General features: G+C 35.6%; 1 protein-coding gene across 3 annotated transcripts in view; it reads right to left on the reverse strand.

The window, feature by feature from the left end:
- LOC117565755 (lachesin) overlaps positions 1–22,914 on the reverse strand; it is a 39,727-nt gene extending 16,813 nt beyond the window's left edge. The window contains exons 1-4 of one of the 3 annotated variants that reach the window (XM_052002160.1): positions 22,824–22,914; positions 22,643–22,691; positions 1,783–2,210; positions 1,079–1,197 (exon numbers count right to left, since the gene is read on the reverse strand). In XM_052002160.1, coding sequence (XP_051858120.1) covers positions 1,079–1,197; positions 1,783–1,906 — 243 coding nt within the window. In that variant the 5' untranslated portion in view covers positions 1,907–2,210; positions 22,643–22,691; positions 22,824–22,914. Of the gene's footprint in view, positions 1–1,078; positions 1,198–1,616; positions 1,682–1,782; positions 2,211–10,165; positions 10,683–22,642; positions 22,692–22,823 lie in introns of those variants that run through there. The other 2 variants (XM_034245005.2, XM_052002161.1) reach the window with 2 other exon arrangements.

The raw sequence follows: 22,914 nt of genomic DNA on the forward strand, positions 1-22,914 counted from the left end.
ATACGTCTATAAAATGTATATCTTAATTTAATGTACTTAACGCCAAAATTTGAAAATATAAAGTTTAGAACATATTATAAGAATAGAAATTTATAGTGCATATAAAATTTCAATTTTTTTATTAAATATGAGATTTTTATTTACTTTTTTATTTTACAATAATAAATCAGGCCCCAGCTATGAAATAATATTGTTTGAAGTATATTTAAAAAAACAAACAAGTTTGAAAATTACAGTCGAGTGTGCTCAACTGTGAGATACCCGCTACCCACTTTTAATAAAGGCAAAATATTGCGGTATCATTTTCAAAATATACCGAAAATACTAAAAATATACCAAATGGTATGTTCGATATATCGGTATAGTACACCATTCAAAATATACCATAGACGGCAAAATGTGCCAGATTGTCGGCCAAAGCAACTCAGACCCCTAGTAAATAGGCGTCTTTGCCCATACAAAAGTATTTCTTTAATAATTTCCTGATCGCATCCAAATTTTCAGGAATCATAACTACTACAGTAATTATTGTATATACCAAAATTCGTAACTCTAGCTTTAAAATTACGCTTGTTATTCGATTTTTATGATTTGCGGGGGCGGAAGTGGGCGTGGCAAAAATTTGAAACAAACTTGATCTGCGTGCAAACATAACAAATGCTGTCGAAATTATAGCTCTATCTCTTATAGTCTCTGAGATCCAGTGTTTCATACGGACAGACGGACAGACACACAGACGGACAGACGGACATGGCTAGATCGTCTCGGCTGTTGACGCTGATCAAGAATATATATACTTTATAGGGTCGGAGATGCCTCCTTCTACCTGTTACATACATTTCCTGCCGGCACAAAGTTATAATACCCTTCTACCCTATGGGTAGCGGGTATAAAAAATAAATAAAAGTTGAGGGGAAGAATCTAAGCATTTTGAAAATAAGTATTTATATATGATTAGATAGGAGTGCTTTTAATAATAATATAAATGAATGTATTATGAATACTTATTGTAATTTTATCTTACATAATTTATAGATTATAAGTAAACAACTAAATATTACATATAGCTGATACATACCCGATATTGTCCCAGGTTGTCCACGACACAGGTGAATGATATGTCCCGTCCTTGGGGAACTGTGATATTCGTGAGTTGGGCCAAAAACTGCGGTCCCTGCTCATCGGGATCACTGTGAACTGTGAAAGGTTCGAAATGTCATCATAAAATAATGTGTGCGGAATGTACAAAAAATAATTGCAAAAAATAATGTAAACACAGGTGTGTGGACACAACTATAGCTACTGTATATACATATATAACTGTAGCAGGTGTATCGTGCATGCAAATAACTCAAGTTGAGGAACAAAGCGAATAAAACAAACGGAAAATGTAATACGAAAAGTGCATTACGCAATTGTAAAACTTCCCACCCAAAAATGGTGGAAGCTGTGGGAGGAGGAGAAGATGGGAGGAGTAGGAGGAGGAAACCATTATCCAAGTTGCGCAGTCTGTTTATACAGTGCATTAAAAAAGTAATGGTGCGCTTAGAATATTATTTGCACATAAGCAATAACTGGGGATAATGCAAAATTAGTTTGCTACTTAAATTAATTACATTTAATACGCTCGCACAATGCGGCAAATTAAGCTGTTGTTCGAGTTCCGGCAAAAAACTTTTATTGCCCGGAGAAGAACATTTAATCCCTCCCCGGGCGTTGTCCCGACGACAGTTGAATACTCTCACCCAGATTACTAACGTATTTATATGTCTAAGTACTTACTTTGTGTGTTGGTAAGCGAGTGGCTTGCATTTGTCTTCAACACGCCGGAGAGTAGCAAAATCATCACGGACGCTAATGTCCTGACCCGTCGTATGTTTATCTGAGTCATGAGGGCAGTCTTCATTTTGTTTTTTGGGTTGGTTTGTTCTGGTTTTTAATCTATTATAGGCTTCTGATCGTCGTCGGATCTTCAGGTACTTTCCAAATAACTTACTATCTTAGATGTGTATAGTTATAATATGCATAAAAATCTCGCTATTCGAGCTGATCCCTTTTGATGGCGATTTATATGTATGTATGTTGTTGGTATGTGTGTTTTTATTGTCGCCGATTATTTGTGCGATCGAAGCATTTCCGTTCTCTATTAGTTGCCTAGGTATTGTCATTTGTTAACAGATCATCACGAATAGATTTGCGCCAAGTTGATTCTGCAAAAAGAGAAAGAGTTGAAGAACATGAAGTGTATATTGTAAAAACTTGAAGGTTTTTCTACCAAAATTTATGTTACGTGTTGTTAATGCAATAATTATCTTTATTTGTAAAGCTATTTCGCTTTCAACGTTGTAAGGAAAGGAAAACGAAAAAGGTCTGGTGAAGGCAAGTGAAGTCAGGCAGGACTTTCAGGCCAAGGCAAAAAAGGCAAGCAAAGTTAAAACCAAATTCCAAGCTCTGGAATGCGTCGCGCAATTCACTTTGCCGACTGGAATTTCTTTACCAAATTTTAAGTTGTATACAAAAATGTACAAGTGGTGGAATAATACATCTAATTTAAGGGAGGTGAGCTGATGCTGCTGCTCTGTGGTAACAATTAAACAAACAGACAAACATATTATGCCAACAAAAAATTAAGAAACAGGCATTTCAATGCCTCAGTTCTACACAAAAAGGGCAACGAAAAGGGCTAAACGAATGTGAAAGGCATAAAAAGGAACTTAAAGATGTTTTTTGTGGTCTATTCTCGATTAAATGGCAAGTATATTTCATTGCTCAGAGCTTACAATTTGGTTTCATTGATTTTTTAATAGTTTTCAATAGATTTAAATACATAGAACTGATCATCGCAGAAATCGGAATTTAATTGGGGGGGAAACTTTGTTGGCCAGACACTAAACTTTCAGCCGGTTACAGAATAAAAGTTTTAATTTTTTAGCTGACTTTAAGTTTTTATTTTTTATAAAGCATTAGATAAGTTAATAAGTTTCTTTTTATATTTATATATAATGATACAATAATATCAAATTATCAACAATTTTTAAAAATTTGTTTTCCTATGTTTACATTTTGGGTTAGGTTAATAGAAATATCGACTAAAGGAAGCTTTCAGAGAGTGGCACTTTAGCAAAAAAGCAACAAAGAGAAGACGGAACTAGATAAACGAACTCGAAGAGCAATATGCATAAAGAAGCGAACTAGATTAATGATAGGCTCCAATAATCGAACTAAATTCATGAACTAGATGAACGGCTTGCATTGATAGACAAAAGAACGAACGAAAAGAACGATGAGCAGTAATTGAAAGCGTTTAGTGCAAATTAAATGGCGGCTTCATTTAGCTAGATCGACTTAACAACAACAAAGTGAACGAAAAGTGGAAAAAACAGTAGCAAGTGAGTTGTGACGCTTCTGAAAACATTAAAATAAAAAACGACGCGCTTAACTTTAATCAAAATAGTTAATAACATTCTGCAGAGTCTATCTTATTGCACTTTTAAACAATTACGCAATTGCACAATATTTCAGTACAGTGTTGAAGTGCTAACCAATAATGTAAGTGCGCGAATAAGCAAACACAAATACACACACATATAAATATAAGTATGTAGTAATTCTGCATGCAGAAATCAGAGCCATCAATTTTGGTGCGAATTCGTTTCGTTCGTTTCGTTTGTATGTGCGTAAATGGTCATCCATCAACAATTAATCGCCCGCTGGCAGCGAGAAAGAGAGCAGCGGTAGAGAGTGAGAGAGGGAGGGAGTAGAGTGTGGGGTAGTGGGGGCATGCGCTGCTGTTGCTGCTGCTGCGAGAGTGTTAAAATAAAGAAAATATTCAGCCGGAATTTTTAATTCTCAACGACTGCAATCAAAGGATTTTACAAATGACCAACCCATCTGCTTGTCGGTTGCTTGTTGGATGTTGGATATGTTGAATGTTGGATTGTTGGATTGTGTTGGATGTTGGATGTGAAGCAATGCGATTGCATAAAATGCTTTAACCACATTTCATGTTTGCTCTTGCACGCCTCTGCTCTCTGCTCGGCCTCTGCTACTGCCTCTGTTGACCACAACAAACCCAACTCTGTTACTTTTGTGACATCATTGCCCTCAGCCCTCGGTAAAGAATGAATGCAGGAGAGTGGAGAGCAGAGAGCGGAGAGTTGGCCATTTTGGAGAGCGAGCGCATCAGCATAAAGTGCCTGCTGATCCATTTATTCATATTCAGTTTCGCCTAAAATCACATAGAACTGTTGCTGTTGCTGTTGCCGTTGCTGCTACTGCTGTGTGATGTGGAATTTAAACGGGAGCTGCTCTCCCGCTCTCTTCTCTCTATCCCCATTTTACAATGCTGAGTTTGTGCTTGCACTTATGCATGCACACAAACACACATTCGGACATTACGCATGTGGATTTGCATGACCAGATTGCTGGTTTGCCTAGTAAGAGATACACAGATATACAAATGCAATTGTGTGCGTGTGCGTGTGCAAGCGTTGCCGGATCCGGATACGGAATTTCGAAATTGTGCGCACTGTCGGGTAATACGAAATTCCATTCGCCACAATTTTTAATCAGAAGTAACTGGTGTGGTCGAGAGCATTTCCGACGTCGACCGGACTGGGCCGGGTCGGGCCGGGCCTAAAATAAAAATGCCAAAATAAAAAGATTTGCGTCTGAAATCTCATTAAAAACAATTCCGTTTGTGCAAAACAAACGCAAACAAAAAACCGAGGCGAGAACTGGGAACTGAGAGAACTGAGGCACGTTGGCCGAGGAAACATTGGACATATCCATCCACACCACATGCATGAGCAGCATGGAGAGCTTGTGATTGTGATTGTGCTTCTGTTTCTGCTTGTGCTTGTGCTGGAAGCGTAATCCCTACAGCTGTAGCAATGCCACTGCCAATACCAGCAACAGCTCCAACAGCAACAGCAACGTCCCAGATCTCAGCTGCTCTTCCACCGCAGCAGTGCAGCCAACAACTGCCTTGAACTTGTCAGTTCGTCGTTCGTCGCCGCCGTCGCCGTCGCAACTCGCGCCCTGTTTGTCCATTTGATGACGAAGAGCTACCATCAATTTGCAACACTCCCACAGCCAGAGAAGCTGTAAGAGGAGGCAGGAGGAGGAGGAGCACGGCATCAGTCGTGGTCCGTTGCCCATCGCCTGCCCACTTTGAGTGTAAACACATAATCCATTTAAATTGTTTGTGGTTTTTCTTATTGTTTGTTTCCCTTCTTGTTTTCATTGTAGCTGCCATTTTCGCTGCCGTCGCTTCTGCTTCTGCTGCTGCTGTCGCTGTCATTTCTCTCTCTCGTTTTCGAAGGCAAATCGGGCTCATGTTAGAGGCCTACACGCTGCTCCCCTTTCCCTCAGTTTTCCCGCAGCAGCCGCAGTAGTCGCTTCTAGTTACTTTAAACACTGGCATATTACGCTTCAAACCCTCACAATTGTATCTGCTTGTAGATTATCTGTTATTTTTTTGTTGGTCTTTGTGTCTTTGACATTTGATGGCCGCTGAATGATGTGCATTATTGCTACATTTATGTATTTTCACTTTACTTAAATCGCACTCGATTAATGATTTATCGTTGTACGCTTTCCCAGTGTAGTTCATCGATCTGGCAACGTGGCATGGTCAATGATCAGCACAAAGAGTTGGCAGTGTGGTCATACGATTTGGAGACTTTTTAAAGCTTTTGCTTTTGTCAACAAATGATATTTATAATGGCGAACAAATATGAGATTTTTTTACAACATTTTTTCCAGCATTAGTTTTTGATTCCTTGATTCCTTTTATAACGGGGATTCGTTATTAATTTCATTAATATAAAAAAAAAAATAAACAAATCTTGCGAATTAGCTAAGATGTAATTATCTTTTCAGTGCTGAAATTCGATTAAAATTAAAATTATTGCAACTTTGAGGAATACAGATGAAATTTTCAATTATTTCGCAATTCAAAATATAAAATTGTTTTTACAGCAATGATTTATTGGTCATTTTATTTTTATTAGTTTTTTAAATTACCAAATTTGTTATTTGAAGTTTCGAATAAATTTAAAATTCCTAACTTTTGTTAGCTAATATACTAATTTTATTTCGTATCAAATATATTTAATTTTAAATTCACACGACACATTTTTGCCAACATTTGTTTGCAAATTTCGAATTGATTTGATTGCTCTTAAGATCTTACCACAGCTTCTTTTGGCAGCCAGCACTTTCGATTAAAGCACTTTTATTTGTTTTTTGCCTTGAACAACGTAACAAATGAGGAAAAAAAAACCAAAGTTTTTTTTTTTCGTTTTGATATTTTTTCAAGCATGAGCTTGCTTTTTTGGGGGAGGCGATTGGCATTTGCTTTTGCCTTCCATGTCGATGCGTCTTGTGATTCACTCCCAAAAACACTCAAGGATGCATTAAGTTCCATTTTGTGACACGGCGAGTACTCGTTCTCTTACTCGTATGAGTGCTCTGCATAAATGGCTGTGTCGTGTGTAGCGTTGAGATGTCTGTGCAGAAGTCAAAGTTCTTCAAATTTGCATAGAATCAAAATGACATGTTACTGTGCTTTTTCTCTTTGCCTTCTCCCAATTCAATAGAAAATGTAAAAAGATTATATTGAATTTTCTCGTTGTCTCTAGCCACACCTACGTATTACATTGAAGTAGTTGCATTTAAAGCACAAACTGATTAGCTTATTGGACAAATGTAACATTGACAAATGAAAAAATGGCATCAGAAATAAATCCTACATTAATCCTTTTGGTTAACAGCCCTTTTTGTAGGTTAATTACCTTGTTAGTATTTATATTGTAATGTAAATATAATTAGCTTAAAGTATATTGAATTATTGGCAGCAATTACAAACATTTATGAAACTAATTAAGAACTTTTAATCGCATTCTGAATCAATAGAAGTTCCCATCATTTGTCACAACACGTAAGCTCGCCGTTACGTTGTTTGTCTTACGTTTAACGTAATGATCGGGGTGAGTGTCAAAGCAATGACTTTTTGTCCGTCACCTGGTGCCCAGCCAAGCGACTTGTGTCTGCAGTTAAAGTAAAACACAACATACACAAACTCTCGCCTACTCCTTCCAACTCACACATGACATATGATTGCGTGTGTGTGGGTGTGGGTGTATGTAAACTATGCAGTGTAAAGGAATTGGAGAGTGCGGAGAGTGGGAGTGAAATAGACAGACAGGCAGTACTTACACATGGAACAGAACACGACAATGTGCAACTGTGCAAAAGTGGCAAACTGAAATAGTTTTTAGCTAAAAGTTGCCACACAGAACACACATACACAATATGCAATAGACAATACACAATGCACACACCCACACGCACACACATAGATAAGGCGATTGTGTGAATGTGTGTGTGTGTGTGTGTGTACGTTGTTGAGTCAAACATTTCGTAGCACTGATTTGGGGGTTGCTACGCAATTGTTGTTATCACTTTGTAATAATAATGCACGACATTTACACTGACTGCCGCAAGTTATGCACAAACACACACTGTGAAGATCGTGCATACACACACAAAATGTGAATATTCCAACGCACTTTTGCATAGTTTAAAATCCAACTTTGATAACTGGCTCTAATTATTGTAAACTATTTAATTAGTTGATTATTTTAAGATAACTTAATGATAACTGGTGACTAATTTATCGTATGATCTGATTTGGTTTTTTTTCAATGTTCTCAGAATTTAATTAATATCTTTTATTTCTAATTATAATTGATATCGCAAAATAAGTATTTCCAAATTATCATCCAAATCTCTTCAATATATGTATATTAAGATAGAAAACAACATATATTTTATGATTTTAATATGCTGTATAATAATAATAATGATAGACTATTACAGTGACTGCCGTAAGTTCTTACGCACGTTTGATTATTTTCCTATCAACTGTTATACTCAACTGTTATACACTGACAGATCATTGAAAGCTCATTTGCCTGTGCTCATTCACTCAGAATGTGATACTACTTTTCATAAACTAATTCCGCACGCTGTCTCGCACCCATTGCTCGACCCTTGACGCCAGCCCTGAGTTCAACCCCTCCCTGGGCCGCTTTGGCGGCTACCCAATTGAGTTGTGGAGCGTGCCGTGTCTGTTGACTTTGCTCCTTATCAACAAGTCGCCACTTAATTCAATTACATTAGATACGACGAGAATATACTACGTATACGAGTGGAATGAGAGTTCGAGCTTCCTCTCTCCTCTCCCTTCTCCTCGCGTACTCCAATCGTGTATCTAAAAGGAGGCCCAGTCCTAGTCCTATTGTAACTGCGGTCGGATGACAGCTGAGCGCACTACTGTGGCATCCGCATGCCTCTCAAAAGAAGAAAGGAAGGAAATAAAGCATTTAATAGCCGCCGGCATTTCCATTTACATATTCTTCGATTTAAATGTTATCGCGCGTTGTGCTTGTGCTTTTGATTTTGCTTTGGCCAAACGCACAATTTAATATAATTTTTATTTTTTTTTTCGTTTGGTTTTTTATGTCAGAACAAAAACCCAAACAAATTAAAAGCCTTGCTCAAGGTCAATTGTGAAATGTCTTTGCTAAATGCTCTCAATTGCCCAAAAGGCCCCAAGGCATTCATTCCCATTTCAATTTCAATTTCATAGCCAACTTTGTACCTTGTTTATTCAGCTGACCAATCTCAGAGTTGGCAAATCAATGAGGCTAACATTCGAGTGGCTGTCTAAACCCGTCTAGTATTCATACTCACACTCATATGCATTGTCATTTGATTACTACTTGTGTGTGCTAAAATGTTGGTTCATTTGTCTGCTTTAATTCCATCTCAATATGCTTTTAATACATCAATTTAATTGTCAAACAAACTGAAGGGCTTGATGGTAGGACATGGTGTTGAGGCATAAAACAAAGGCAAAGACAAACCTCAATTCAATTATAATTAGTCATAATTATTTATACTACTGACGTTCGATAGTTGGCAAATGTTATTGAGGTGGAAAAGGCAATTGGCCATAGCCCAATGAGCAATAGAAATATTGTATGCAAAGTAGGAACAGGAAATTCATCAATGAAATATTGTGCATTTGTAACATATGAAATTAATACTATTAATATTATTGAATAGATCAGAAATCTGCTAAGAGAGGAGATGAGATTTAACAGTGTTTAATTAAATTGTTTGATTCTAGTTAAATTTATTGTTTCAGAATTTCCATTGTCTTTTATTCAAACTGTATTCAGAATTACTAAAAATAATTATTTTTAATTGTTCAAAATTCGATTTGGGAACGAAGAAAAATATTTTCAATATTAGAATCTTCTTCTGTATAAATTTCCATGTCTTTGCAATTGATGATTGGATTATTCTTTAACAATTATATGATTTTCTTAATAATCTTTTTATTTTAAGCTCAGAAGAAAGCTGAAGCTCTGCTAAAAAGAAATTTTGAAGTTCAAACTCGATTAATACTTCTAAAATGATTAAACGGAAAGGATAATATATCTTGATATTATTTGAAATTGCAGATTTAGTAATCCAATGTGATATAAAGAAGAAGATATGTTTTTACGATAGTTAACTTTTTAAAGTTTAAAACATTTTTTTAGAATTAAGAATTTTTTCTAACTTTTCTTTTACAATATTTCAGAATATATAATATTTTATTGCACGCTTATTATATTATTTATCTTCTGGATTGTTCAGATATGCGGTTAAAATTTAAAAAGCATTATGGTGAGTCCGATCTCTATTAATTTTATTTTTAAAGATTTTGACAAAAATGTGTCATTTCATTTATTTTATATAATTCAGATAGATACAAAAAAATTTCCAAAACTTATAAAAATTATATTTGAGATCAAAAATCATAAATACTGTAAATTCATCTACCGTCTAAGTAATTAGCGATCATCTGATAATTCGCATTATGTGGAGAAATTAAATAGTTTATTACGTATAGATATTCAGTAGCTAATTGCTGCTGCAGGATTTCCCAATTCCGTATTTGAAGTGGTATAAAATGTTTGCCCAAAATTAAATGCTGCATTCAGTTGCAGTATTTACATTTTTCTCATTTGAGGAAAATAAATGAAGTGCATAATTAAACTAGAGTTTTAAAGAAAATAGAGAATAGAAAACACATTTTCATGCTTACATTTTGGACACGAATACGAGCAGAGGAAGAAGTGGAAGTGAAAGAAAATGAAGTGAAAGGAGACCAGTTTCATTCAGAGCTTGTTTAGTTGTTGTTTTTTGTTTTGTTTTTTTTTTTTGCCGTTTCGTGGCTGCAGTTGTTGTTGTTTTTATTGCTGTTGCTTATTTAGTTGGCATTTAATGCGTTGGCTGCTTGAACGTTGCAACACTTGAAACGCTTAGCAAAATTAATTGTTGAGCACAATTGATCGTTATCATTGCAAATATTCGCAGTTATCGATACGCAATAGAAACTAAATTACACATTTTGGAATTGAGATGTGAAACAATTGATAGAGTATTAGCGATAGTTAATGTGTAGAATTGTGCACCAAGTCGAAGCTAATTAACGTTAACCATAACGTAACGTAACGACGGCAATGCGTTAATCGCGTTCTCCGCACACACAACACGAGCTTCTTCGTTTCGATAACAAAAACTATGCAACTCGACCATCAACCGTCGACCATCGCGCGTCAAGCTCTGATTGGGACTGAAGGCAGGACTCTGCCTGATAACTTGTCTTGGCTGCGAGGCGCCCGATGTCAGCATCGTCGTGCAGCTTCGTCTCTGCTCGTGCCAGCCGAAGTCGTTCACTTGCCCCTTCACTGGGCGGAGAGTGTGCAGGCGACGCTCTCATTGGTCACCCTGCGCCGGCGGTGGGAGAGTTTGTACCGTGAACTGGCCGACAGACGGTAAGACGTGAGAGCGCATGTAGAACACTGTGAATAGCATCCACCACGTGTCGTTGTGGAACGCGTTTGCTCCTCTACCGGCGTGTGAACATTAAATGAAATTAAGTGGAGGGTGTTTGATGTGCTGATATTTGTGGATACTCTATAAATTAATCCACATGTGACTATATAGAATTTATTGATTAAAATCGCAAATTGCTCAAACGAATTGCGCAATTTATTTCATTTATTTCAATCAGTCTCTATTATTTTATGACAATTACTCTGTATGACTTTCATATACTCCATAAATATAGTATTTCTAAGCAAATCCACAATGCATGCACAGTATATATTCATTAAAATATGCACACTTGAACGTATTAATAGCACTGTATGCAAGTTATCAACGCTAGATGGCGCCACCACAACTTCCGTTATAGCTGACAATAGTGTTATTAGGTTAATCTCGCTGTTTATTATGTGATTATAATGCAATGATAATTAGACAACGCAGGTCAATTTTAAATTTGAAAAACAATTTGTGCATTGACACTTGTGATTTGAGTTGAAGTCATGGCAATTGATCGAATAAAATTTGAGCTTTACTTTATGCCAAGAACATATACAATATTCTTGTTTTTTTATAGCTTTCATTGCATTTTGAGTAAAGAGAATAACAAATTTGTTTTCTTTTCCTTTAAAAACTGATTACTTAAGATTGTGTATATATAATGAATGTATTATTATAGGGAAGAAGAGAAGACAGAGTAAATAATAATAAACTTGCCAAAACACATACTATAAAGGTCATAATTTTACACTGAAAATAAGAAAAGATTTTATTCGTGGTCAACCTTTACAGTCAGCGCTATTCTACCCTGTAATTTTATATTATTACTTAACTAAAGTTAAATAAATAATATAAATAATAATAATATATTATGGTATTATGAACTTGTACCCAGTGTTTTAAAAACAGAAGTTATTTATTCGAGTAACTTGCTCTGCTTTTGGAGTCAAAGTTATGTGGGGAGTGACTTTGTCCTGTTCGTTTGCTCATCCTTTTTGAAGTGAGTTGGCTAATGGAGTTCTACTACACGAGATACTTGTAGATGCTGGCATAAAAGAATTTACGAATGTAGAATTTGTTTTGCAACCACAAAAATGATATAAATAAATAACAAAACATAAATTTTGCAAAAACAGCTGAAAACAAACGGTCAAACAAAACAAACAAATGAATGACCGCAAGTAAACTGAGGCAACAACAAAAACAACAATAACAATAACAATGATAACAACAACATTCACCCTCGTATTCATATTCGCATTCGTATTTGTATTTGTATTCGTGTTCGTATTTGTTTGTGCATTTTTGAAATACTTTTCTCAAATTATTCCATTCAACATTTTCAAGGTCCTTTTGGTTTATTTATTGCTGCTCGCACAGTGAAAGCTATGAATCTGCCACAGCTTTTTTTTTTGCCAGTTGCTGTTGCTTTGCATTTTATGCGTAAGTATCTGACTCTCTCTCTCTCTCTCTCCCACTCTCGCTCTATGGTGTGCTTAAATTGCAGAAGTATCTGTTAGATACACACGAGCATAGTACATGAGTGCATGCATAAGTATGTGCCTGTGGCATGTGCTGCGGTCAGTTCGCTGCTTGCTACACACACTCAAACACACACACTCTTAAACACACTTGCGTTTTCCAGGGCTGCAAACCACAAAAGACTAGAGATATTTTATTCAGTGGCGATTTCAAAGATGCGTATACGTAATTTATGAAATCACTGCCTGAAAGTAGACTCTTTTTTTCAGAATTATAATAATATTTTTTATTTATATTTTAATTGGAATGCGTTATTAGAACAATTTGAAAATATACAAGTTAATGTGTTGTATATTATAAATAATAAGTAAAAAAGCAATAGTTTAGAGTGCTCGATTAAGTATCTCTTACCTCAACTCTTGCTCCCACTACCAATTCCATTTATAAACCGAAAATATTATCAAATATACTAAAAACAATATTTGGTATATCGAAACACTATTATATCCACAATATATCATTGTAAATAACATGTAAAAAAGCTACATTCGAGTGTGCTCGATTAAGAAATGCTCACTACCAATTCCATTAATATACCGAAAATATTATCAAATATACCAAAAGCTGTATTTAGTATATCGAAACACTATTACATTCAAAATATATTATAGGGTGCAAAATATACTAGATTTTTCTTACCATATCAAGTATATTTTACGATATTTAAAGAACAAGAATTTTAAGGAAGCTTATAAATTATTTAGATTTGTGTGTCCTTATTGATTTATTCAACAACAAATAGTTCATCATAAGGCATTATCTGAAATGCAGCTCAATTCAATCAAGTAATTAATTCAGTGAATATTGCATTTCAGAATGAAATTATTATCATTAATTATAAGTGGCAAATTTCACAACATATTTAAAACTGTCTTCAAATTGTTTTGCTTGCAGTTAATATACTTCTTGACTCTTGACTGCATTATTTTGCTGGGAAAAGTTTCACAATTTTTATGAAATGATTTAGAAGACAGCCGTTTATTTTTTGTTTTGATGCTAGGGTAAGGGGTTAAAGAGTGAAAGGAAAACATAGCAATAAATAAGACAAGTGTAGAACTGAATAACTAAGATTTTATTGTGCTTGTATAATCACTTTGCCATCGCATCGCAGCGCAGCCAGAGTCAAAGGGAAAAGCCAGCGAAGTGAGGCAACAAACGCAGCTCATTGAATGAAGAGTCAAGAAGCAAATGAAAAAGGCAATCGCTGTAGCTGTAGCTGTGGCTGTAGTTGAGCAAAAGGCAATGGCAACATCAATGCCAAGCAAGTAACAATAACTTTTAATCACTTTAAATAATAAAATCCAAGAAACACTTTCGGATTTACTGAGTTCCTTGTTGAGGATTAGCCGAGTGAATCTCCAGCGGCTTAGTCAAAATGCCTTCCACCAACAACTAGAACAACGCTGGCTCCCATTTCCATTCCCAGCTCTCCGATTCCTCAGTTTCTCAGTTCCTTAGTTGCTCAGCTGCTCATGTAGTAAGTATGTGTGTGTGTGTGCATTGGGTATAAATGCGGGTTTTAGCAGCATTCCTCAGCCTCATTCCTAGACTCAGTTTCTGCCTCCATTTCCAGCTCTATCTCATTCTTAGCCCTTTACACTGAGAGAAATCGGCTATACATTTTTGATTGTTAATGAATTATAATCTATGGAAAATATTAACACTTTTTAGAACTTAATTTCTTTTGAGTAGATTTCAACTTAAACTTTACTATTTTATTAAAATTGTTCTCTTCATTAATCATAAAAGAAAAGTGAATAGATAGAATTATAATGTGTAAACATTTTTATAGTAGAATTTAAAGAAATACTAGAATATGCGAAAAATATTGATATTACATAGAACTTGCAATATATTTATTTCATGGAAATTCAACTTAGCTTTTATATTTATCTAATTTTTTTTCTACATAAACTACAAAGAAGTCGTGAATAGTTTAAAGACTTGAATTATTACTTTTAGATACAATGTAACTCAGAATTATTTAAGATAATAAATTCATCTTCTATTTTAATATCCCTCAAGAACTATTTAACTGATAACTAAATATATAAATTTAAAAATTATTTGGCCCCTAATGTCATAAAATCAATCTTAAAACCTTTAAAGTGATTCTTCTCGCTTTGACTTTTGATCGAAGTAATTATTTTCTGTCAGTGTAGTGTCGGCTCATTCAGCAAGTAGCTGACGCCTTAAGAGTTTCGCCCGCTGAAACTTGGGCGTCTTGCGACTGAGACTACGAATGCGAATGCGTATGTAGATAGCGTCTTGCTCAATGATGTCCTTGCCGCCATCGTAGTCACCAAACGAGAAGGATAACAGAACAGAACAGAACCAAGAATACAACGGAACGCAACGCCAAACAACAGAAAATACACGAGAACACAAGACAACAAACTGTTATTGCTAGGAGATGCTTTGATAAATGCTTCTCTGTCACAATGATGATAATCTCAACTAATGAGGAATTAAAATTGGATTACAGAATTCCGTAATTAAAAGGATTAAGAGGGAATGCAACAATGAATACGCTCACTCGCTCGTTCCCAGGATTAAAATTGACTTGCTCGCATATGCGATGGCAACTTTTGATAATCATATATTCATATATGTACATACATATATTACTAGTATAATAATCATGCGGGGAATGGAATCTCTTCGTTTTTTTCGTTAGTGGTGTATTTTTCTGTTCAAGCACTCTTGAGTGTACTCAATTGGGGCACTCGATACTCGTGACATTCATTCGGCTTTTAAGCTCGTCATTCAGCCGGGCTAATTGTTTGCTGGAGCCAGAGAGAATCATTGTAATCGCCACCATTAAAACACTGTCAATCGCTCAACAAAGCAACCCTCTTAGAGAGCATTTGGACAGCAGCAACAACAACAGCAACGGGAGCAATAACAATGGCAACAACAATAATTACATTCGCACTGCCAAAGTCGTCGAAACAACAGAAGAGATTATTGTCAGTTGGCTAGGCAGTCAGTCCGTCAGTCATTCCATCACTCTCTCATTCATTCACTCAGTCAGTCAGTCAGTCAAGTGGGATGCTCAAGCTGAAGCTGATGCCGAAGCTGATGCCGAAGCTGATGCTTTTCAAAAAAGACTTTGAACAATAAATGATGTGAAATCTCCTGAAACTGAACTGTGTTCCATTCCCATTGTGTGTCTGTGTGTGTGTGTGTGCTTGGGTGTGTGTGGGGGATGAGTGGGGGATGAGTGTGTGTAATGGGTGTGTTTGCGAGTCGCCTGCAATTCGCGAAAGGGGCTCATTCGCTTTGCTCTTGCAACCATCTTGCCGGGTTCTTTGGCTCTTGGCTCTTTGGCTGTTTGGATGTTTGGCTCTTGCCTCTTGATTCCTGTTGCCTGGCACTTCTTCTTTCTTTTTTTTTTTCATACCCGGCAGTCAAAAATGAAGGAGGGTGTTGGGACTTAATGAGGATTAAAAATTTATGAAGTAAAGTAGTAGGAAGTAACTTTGAACTTATATTTGAAAATTATGTTTAATATAGACTTTAGCTTAGGATAAAGTGTTGTCCGTCTGTCTGTCTGTCCGTCACTTTGAGCTTCTAGATCTTAGCAACTATAAGAGCTAGAAACTCCAAAACTTGCAACAATATTTCTATAGTTACTATGCAGCTGAAAATGTTTTCAAAATGTAGCTTCTTTGCACCCACATTAAATTGATTCGAACGAATTGAGAGTCTAGAAACGTGGCTTTCACCTTATATGCAAAATCATAGATGTAATCAAGAGGTAATTGTGATCACTAAGCATAATATTTAATCACTACTAAATCGAATTTTTCTATCGGTGTACAATCTTTTTACCATATATTCGTTGTATAAGGTAAAAAGTTTGTATTCATTTTATATAGTAAAAAGATTGTAAACCGATTGCAAAATTCGTTATATAATATATCGTAAAAAGATTTTGACAATATTGGGATCAGGTTTCATGATTACTGATCACAATTACTTACTGACATTGTACACAGATTACAAATTTAAAATAAGGCAATCACTGAGAAAAAAGAATATAAATATTATCAATAATATTGCATGCATTTGCTTTTGATAGAGTTGCCACAGAATCGAAAAGATGTCGAACTAATTTCATGATGGAACAGAAATTAGATAATAATAAATAAATAAAACACACACAGTATCGATTTAGTTTTTAATATAATATATAAAGAGCTTTTCTTTCGCGCTGCGCTTCTAATCAAACAAAGACAGAGTGAATATCAAGTGTGACCATACCACAAATTAATGGATAACTTTATAATATGGGCACATTTACGATAATTACTGATCAGATTTCTCTGCTGAATACGTTTGCTTCAGTTACAAATTTTTGTAACCTCAAAAATTGTATGCCGGGTATCTCGCAGTCGTGCCATCGCCACTACAGTTTGCTTACTTCTGTTTTTTTGTTGCCGACAAAGCCGTAGCTGTTGTCGTTTCTTATGCATGGGTGCTTGCTCGCCTACCTTCTTTCCGCGCTTCTCTGCTTCTCCTCTCCTCGCTCCCTCTCCCTCTCCTGCTTTCCTCTCCTCCTGTCTGTTTGTCTGTCTGTCTGGGGCCTTCTCTGCTGTTTGCCTGCAACAACATCCGTTTGTTTTTTGGCCACCCGTAAGCCATGCTTCCCTTTCTCACTCTCTCTTGCACTCTCTTCCCTTTTTGCACGTCTTCGCTTATGTTCCAAAACCAAAAAGCAAACATTTTTTCCTGAGACACTCGACTTGTACAAAGTAAATCGGCTTTCGATTGTATTTGAAGTGGGAAGCTGCCTTCTTTTTGGCTCTTCATCGCAACTACTTACCGTGTATCCAGCTCATATACATACTACTCATGACTACGACTACTTGTCATACAACCTCGCTCTCTCTCTCTTTCCCTCTCTCTCTCTGTTGCCATCTCCCTCCTCATATCGCTAATGTGCGTGTCTGCATGGCGTAAGACAGATATGTCTCAGCTACAGCTTCAGCTTCAGTCGCAACTTCAGCCTTAGAGTTGAATGAATGAATGAAGTGGCTGCGAGTATGACAAGAGTCAATTGAAGCGGCTCAATCTTGCCATGAATGCTTCTGTTTCGACTCTTCATCCCTCTCCTACTCCTCGATTCGTCCCTCTCCTTCATCGTTCATCGCATTCTTCAGGCATTGCTCCAGGTGCAAATTTCACGTGTTGTTTTACGGCAATACAATTGCAATTGCAATAGTTTTCCATTTAATGCCTGAAGCTATGACTCTACATACAATGTATGAATAGATGTTAGTTGATTGGTATTATTTTATTGTATTCAGTTTTTGAATCTTTCATTTTTCAATTTTATATTTAATTTGTTAAAACTTGTATGTGCATAATTCTCTACCGAAAACAAAATCACAAACTGAAACCATTTTAAAAATAAATAAAGGTTATTCTTATAGCTCTGGATTATCACTATATTTAGAGCTAAGATTTATTTTAGGAACTTTCTCTGTTTTACGATAAAAAATATATTCAAGAGCTATAAGATTCATCTTTATTGTTTATGTTTTGGTATATTTTCACTTTACTTTTGGGCCAGATGGGGCCAATATGCTTTCAATATGCTACTTAAGGATTAATGTGACTGATAGTTTATCTCAACTTTACAAACATTTCTTGAGAATGTTTTTGCACAAATTTAACTCCTTAAGTAGCAGCAATCGTATTGAAGTTCATTCATTCGGCCTTAAATCCGTTTCTTGCGATAAAGAATAAGTCTAGATTAATTTTCACAACAGCAAATTTTCGCTGGAATAACTTTGAAACATTTAGATATATATACTTCTATAATATGGTATTATTATCCTTCGTTTCTCTAAGTAAATGAAGGAATTTCACCGTTCTGTTGAACTATTTGTAATAGTGTAAATAATTATAGACGCTAACTTCAATTGATTTGTAAATAGTTTAGTAGTAGGAATTATAAATTCTAAAGTCGATATATGTTAATTAACAGAGTGGTACTGAAATGTCTGGGAAAATTCATTTGTAGATATGTAGCTTTGATAGCAACGCTTTTGCCATACAAATTCACATTACATTAACAAATGTTAGAATGGCAAATGCAAATAATAAGAATTTATAATACACAACATTTTCTTCGAAATAAATTAAACATTCCAAACTCTTTTGAGAGCATTTCTATCTCTCCTCTTATTTCTCCTTCTTTAATTAAGTAGTGCGAAATAATAAAAACTATTGAAATGTTATACGTTGTTATTATTAACAGTTTTGTATGAGTAAAATTATGTCATTAAGGCATAACAAATATCGAAAACAATTCCTTATTGCAATGAGATGAATTAGATTGACTAAGATGATCAGGTTAAGAAATGAACCTCGGTCAGTTCTTATTTAACACACAGAACATAGAATTATACCTTGCTTCAGATATTCACATTTAAGTTTCAGTTGAGAAATGAGTTTGATTAAAGTCATTGTTTAACTTAAAACGTATACTTCATATAATGTAAATAATATTTGTCGCAGTATTTGTGATTGAATTGTTGACTGAATCGTGTGTGTCAGAATAACATAAGTAAATGGACAAATACGAATACGAGTGCGAGTGCGAGTGCGAGTGCGAGTACTCATAGAGCATGGCGAGTACTCGTATTCCGATGACAGCGCATCAAGTGTGAGTTCATTTGCATCGATGATTGGAATTGTGAATAAAGAACAGTTGTTGTGGTGAGGGTGGAGGGGGAGGCAAAGCAAGGGATTTTACTGCTATTCAAAAGTGAACGTGACGTCATCATCGATGATAACTTGGGTCAACACACATCAATAGAGAAGGGGAGACACAGCATGAGAGAGAGAGAGCATGAGAGCTTTTGAGGATTGACAAAGTAAAAAGTGCTTTGGAAGTATAGTTTTTTTTTTGTTGAAATGCGGAACACAACACCGTGATACACTCGCAGCACACACACGTCCACTCATCACACACACACATCAATACTCATCACACAGACACACAGACACACACATCATACACGTTCAGTAACAATAGTGTCCATTAACACGCTGGCGGCCAAACAACTTGGCTATTGATGTCATAAATTAAAATTGCAATCGCAGACCATTGATGATAAATCATACGCTCGGATGAGTTTTCATCTCGCACATGAATTGTAGCCGGCGGCAACTACTGCCCACTGACCCCCCCCTCCCTCCTCCCGCTTCCCCTCTCCAACGCTCTTCCTCGCTTCTGTCAGGCAACCAACCAGGCGATGCGATGGCTCTCTTTTGCTCTCTGTCGACTGCCATCAACGGGGGCAACACAGCAAACCACACGACGGCGACCAGGGAAAAGGCAGAGAAGAAGTAGGAGTAGGAATTGGAGCTGGAGGTGGAGCTGGAGAAAGCTGGGTCGCCTCTTTACTCACTGCTCAATACTGCGACGTGATGGGATTTTCAAAAAATCCAAGCTAAATCGTTTTTGTTTGCAGGCAAAAGCCAACTTTGACTGCTAACTTTGTTAGAGACGAGCAAGCGAAATTTATGTTTTATTTGGTGTCAATTTGTGGCTGTGGCATCATTCTCTTTATTCATAAATCGCATACAATTCGATTAGATTCGATGATTTGATTGCTTCAAATTCAATTTGTGTGTGTGCCAGCTACTCACTACTCACTCACTCGCTGATATTCGTATTTCAATACATTTTAGCACGTGATCAGCCCAATTGAGCGCACTACAAACACTGCGTATACGTAATCTACGCCTCTTTAAGCCGCTCTGCTTTATTTGATGCTGTTTTCCCTATACATATATGTACGTATTCGAGGGCCAAACATCACGTGTCGTATTAATATTATTAAGCAGCCTTGAACCAACTTGTAATGCATGAATACCAGCATGAATAGAGCATTCACTTGAAGTATTGAAGTATTCATATTTGATTTGTGTATTCGATCTGCGCTGCGAGTTGTTCTTTTGTTAAAGAGCAGCTTTCTAGGAAAATGTGGGTGCAGTAAATTGCGAAATGAATTTTACAGAAAAGTTACTTGAAAATGATTTGAATATTATGAAATGAATTTCACTAAAAAGTTACTTGAAAAGGTATTAAAATATACTTAAAGAGAAAGTAACAAATGCTTATCAGAAGTATTGCGTAAGTCACAAATTGAATAGCTTTAAAAGTAGCAAAAGGTTTACTATAAAGTAAAGAATAGTTATAAGTATTTATTTTTATCAAGCATCGAAGTGTTCAATTTATAAATAGAATATTTTGGAAATTATCGCTACTTTACTAACTATTTCTTTAAATATAAATACTACTTTATAGAATGAAAAATAGAGTAAATAGTCACATTTTTATAGAAAAATAGTAAAATACAGATAAGAATATATTTAGTAAAACTCAAGTTGACCTTTAAATGTGCGGAATCATATTAAGAATGTTAAATTTTGTTGTTTTTTTTGTTATGCCAATTTCCAATTTTGAGCGAATGTCTAAAAAAGTAAAGATGCAAAGAAAAACTATTTCAATCGCATAATTTGAATTTATCTAATTTCATGATCTTGCATTAGAACTTAATCTTGCATTACTCGTAAATTTACTAACATTCTGGTTTAGTGATAATAAAAAACTAAAGCTATTACTCGACTACACTAAACACTTAAGTACTTTCTCAAAGTTGTCAAAAATTTTTGAGTTATTTTAGCGTGTTAACTTGTTAACTTCTAAGCAGACAGATGAACATTGTCATGCGAGTTGAACCAAAATTCTCGTCTGTTAAGAACTTATGTTCTACAAGCAGAATACTATACAAAACATTTACTTGCTCTGGAATATTTTCTATGGGGTCAGAGGCTTTTATAAAGCAGTTGCTAGTCAATTGTTCAACTTATGGTGGCTGTAGTATAAAGTTCGCATAGTTGAGCTATTAAAAGTTTACTAGACTTTCGCAATAGGGGCTTGAGATGCTGAAAATTGCATTCACTATGCTATTACGATTATATACTAGAAGAATTTTACTATCTTGGCAACTTAATTTCGTTGCTTTCATTGTGATTATCTTTAACATGCTGAACGAATGATAAAAGTATTTCTACAATTTTTTAAATATTCTTCTAATTGTGTAATTATTCAATTAATTATTTATTATTTATCGCAATTTATTTAATTTAGTAAGAAATATTATATTAAGTTCAGTCTACTCTGGCTTGCACTTTATACCCTAGAATTTAATTTTAAGCTACAGCAAACAAAAAAAACATTCGTGAAAAAATGCTAATAATCTGCTAGGTCTATTTTGAATGCAATACTACATCAACATACCAAATATAGGATTCAGTATATTTCTGTATGTTTGCGGTATTTTTATTTGGTATATATTAAGAATAATACTGCACTTTTTTGCTGTACATCAAAATGGCAAGCTGGTATCTAAATATTTTGTAATTCATGACTATTTAATTCGTTCCTAAAAGTTTTAAATAAACAAATGAAAAGTGTGTTATTATATATATATGTGTATATGTATGTGTGTATGTATTATATATTATATATGTATATAGCGAACTAATGCAATTATTTGCCCTAATTGAACTGTTTCTTTATTTAATATATAGACTGACTAAATTACAACCCATCAAGCTAATATGTTTAGATAAATGCCTACATTTGTATTTTGTATCTCTTTGTGCTGAACATATTTGTTTACACAGCAGAGTGTACACTGTACATCCTGAGCTGGCATTTCAAGACATGCTTGACTGTGTGTAATGCAGACATTTCCGACATTTGGCACTTAATAATTTAGCGTTAAAATGTTCGCACAAAAATTGACAGCGTTTTGACAGCAGAGAGAGGGAGAGGAAGAGGGGTGAAGTATGATGCTAAGGCTTTCTCTGTCTCTTAATGCCACATCCCTTCCCCTTCCCCTTTCGCTTCGCCTTGCCGCTCAGTTGGCACACATGGAGAGACGATTGGGGATTCGACCAGAGGCTTCATTGTGAGACAGACCTACGAGAAGATGTGTCAGATCCAAGGCATTTTAGTATGTCATTGGGGTTACCATGCTTCACGTTCCTACTTAATACATAACTGTAACTGTGTGTGAGTGCGACGCGTGTGTTTGTGAGTGTGTGTTGATATGCAGCTTACCTCGCTCTCCTGTCTCCTGTCTCCTGTCAGCAGGCGAAATCCTAAGACGCTTGTCAGCAGATAGAAGAAAAAAAGAATACATATAAAGAAAATATGTTTCAAACTGCGGAAAACATTCTTCAACTCGATTCTAATGCGTTTGTAGTGTTCGCATCTTCTTGGCGTGTAAGTATTCTTGTACCTCGTATTTCCTATTTGCAGTCACTGTAATTTCTATACCACACAAACTGAAAGGCATATAAAAAAGAATTTATATCCTTGCAGTTAATATG

The sequence above is a fragment of the Drosophila albomicans genome, chromosome 2L, assembly GCF_009650485.2.
Source record: "Drosophila albomicans strain 15112-1751.03 chromosome 2L, ASM965048v2, whole genome shotgun sequence".
NCBI lineage: Eukaryota > Metazoa > Arthropoda > Insecta > Diptera > Drosophilidae > Drosophila > Drosophila albomicans.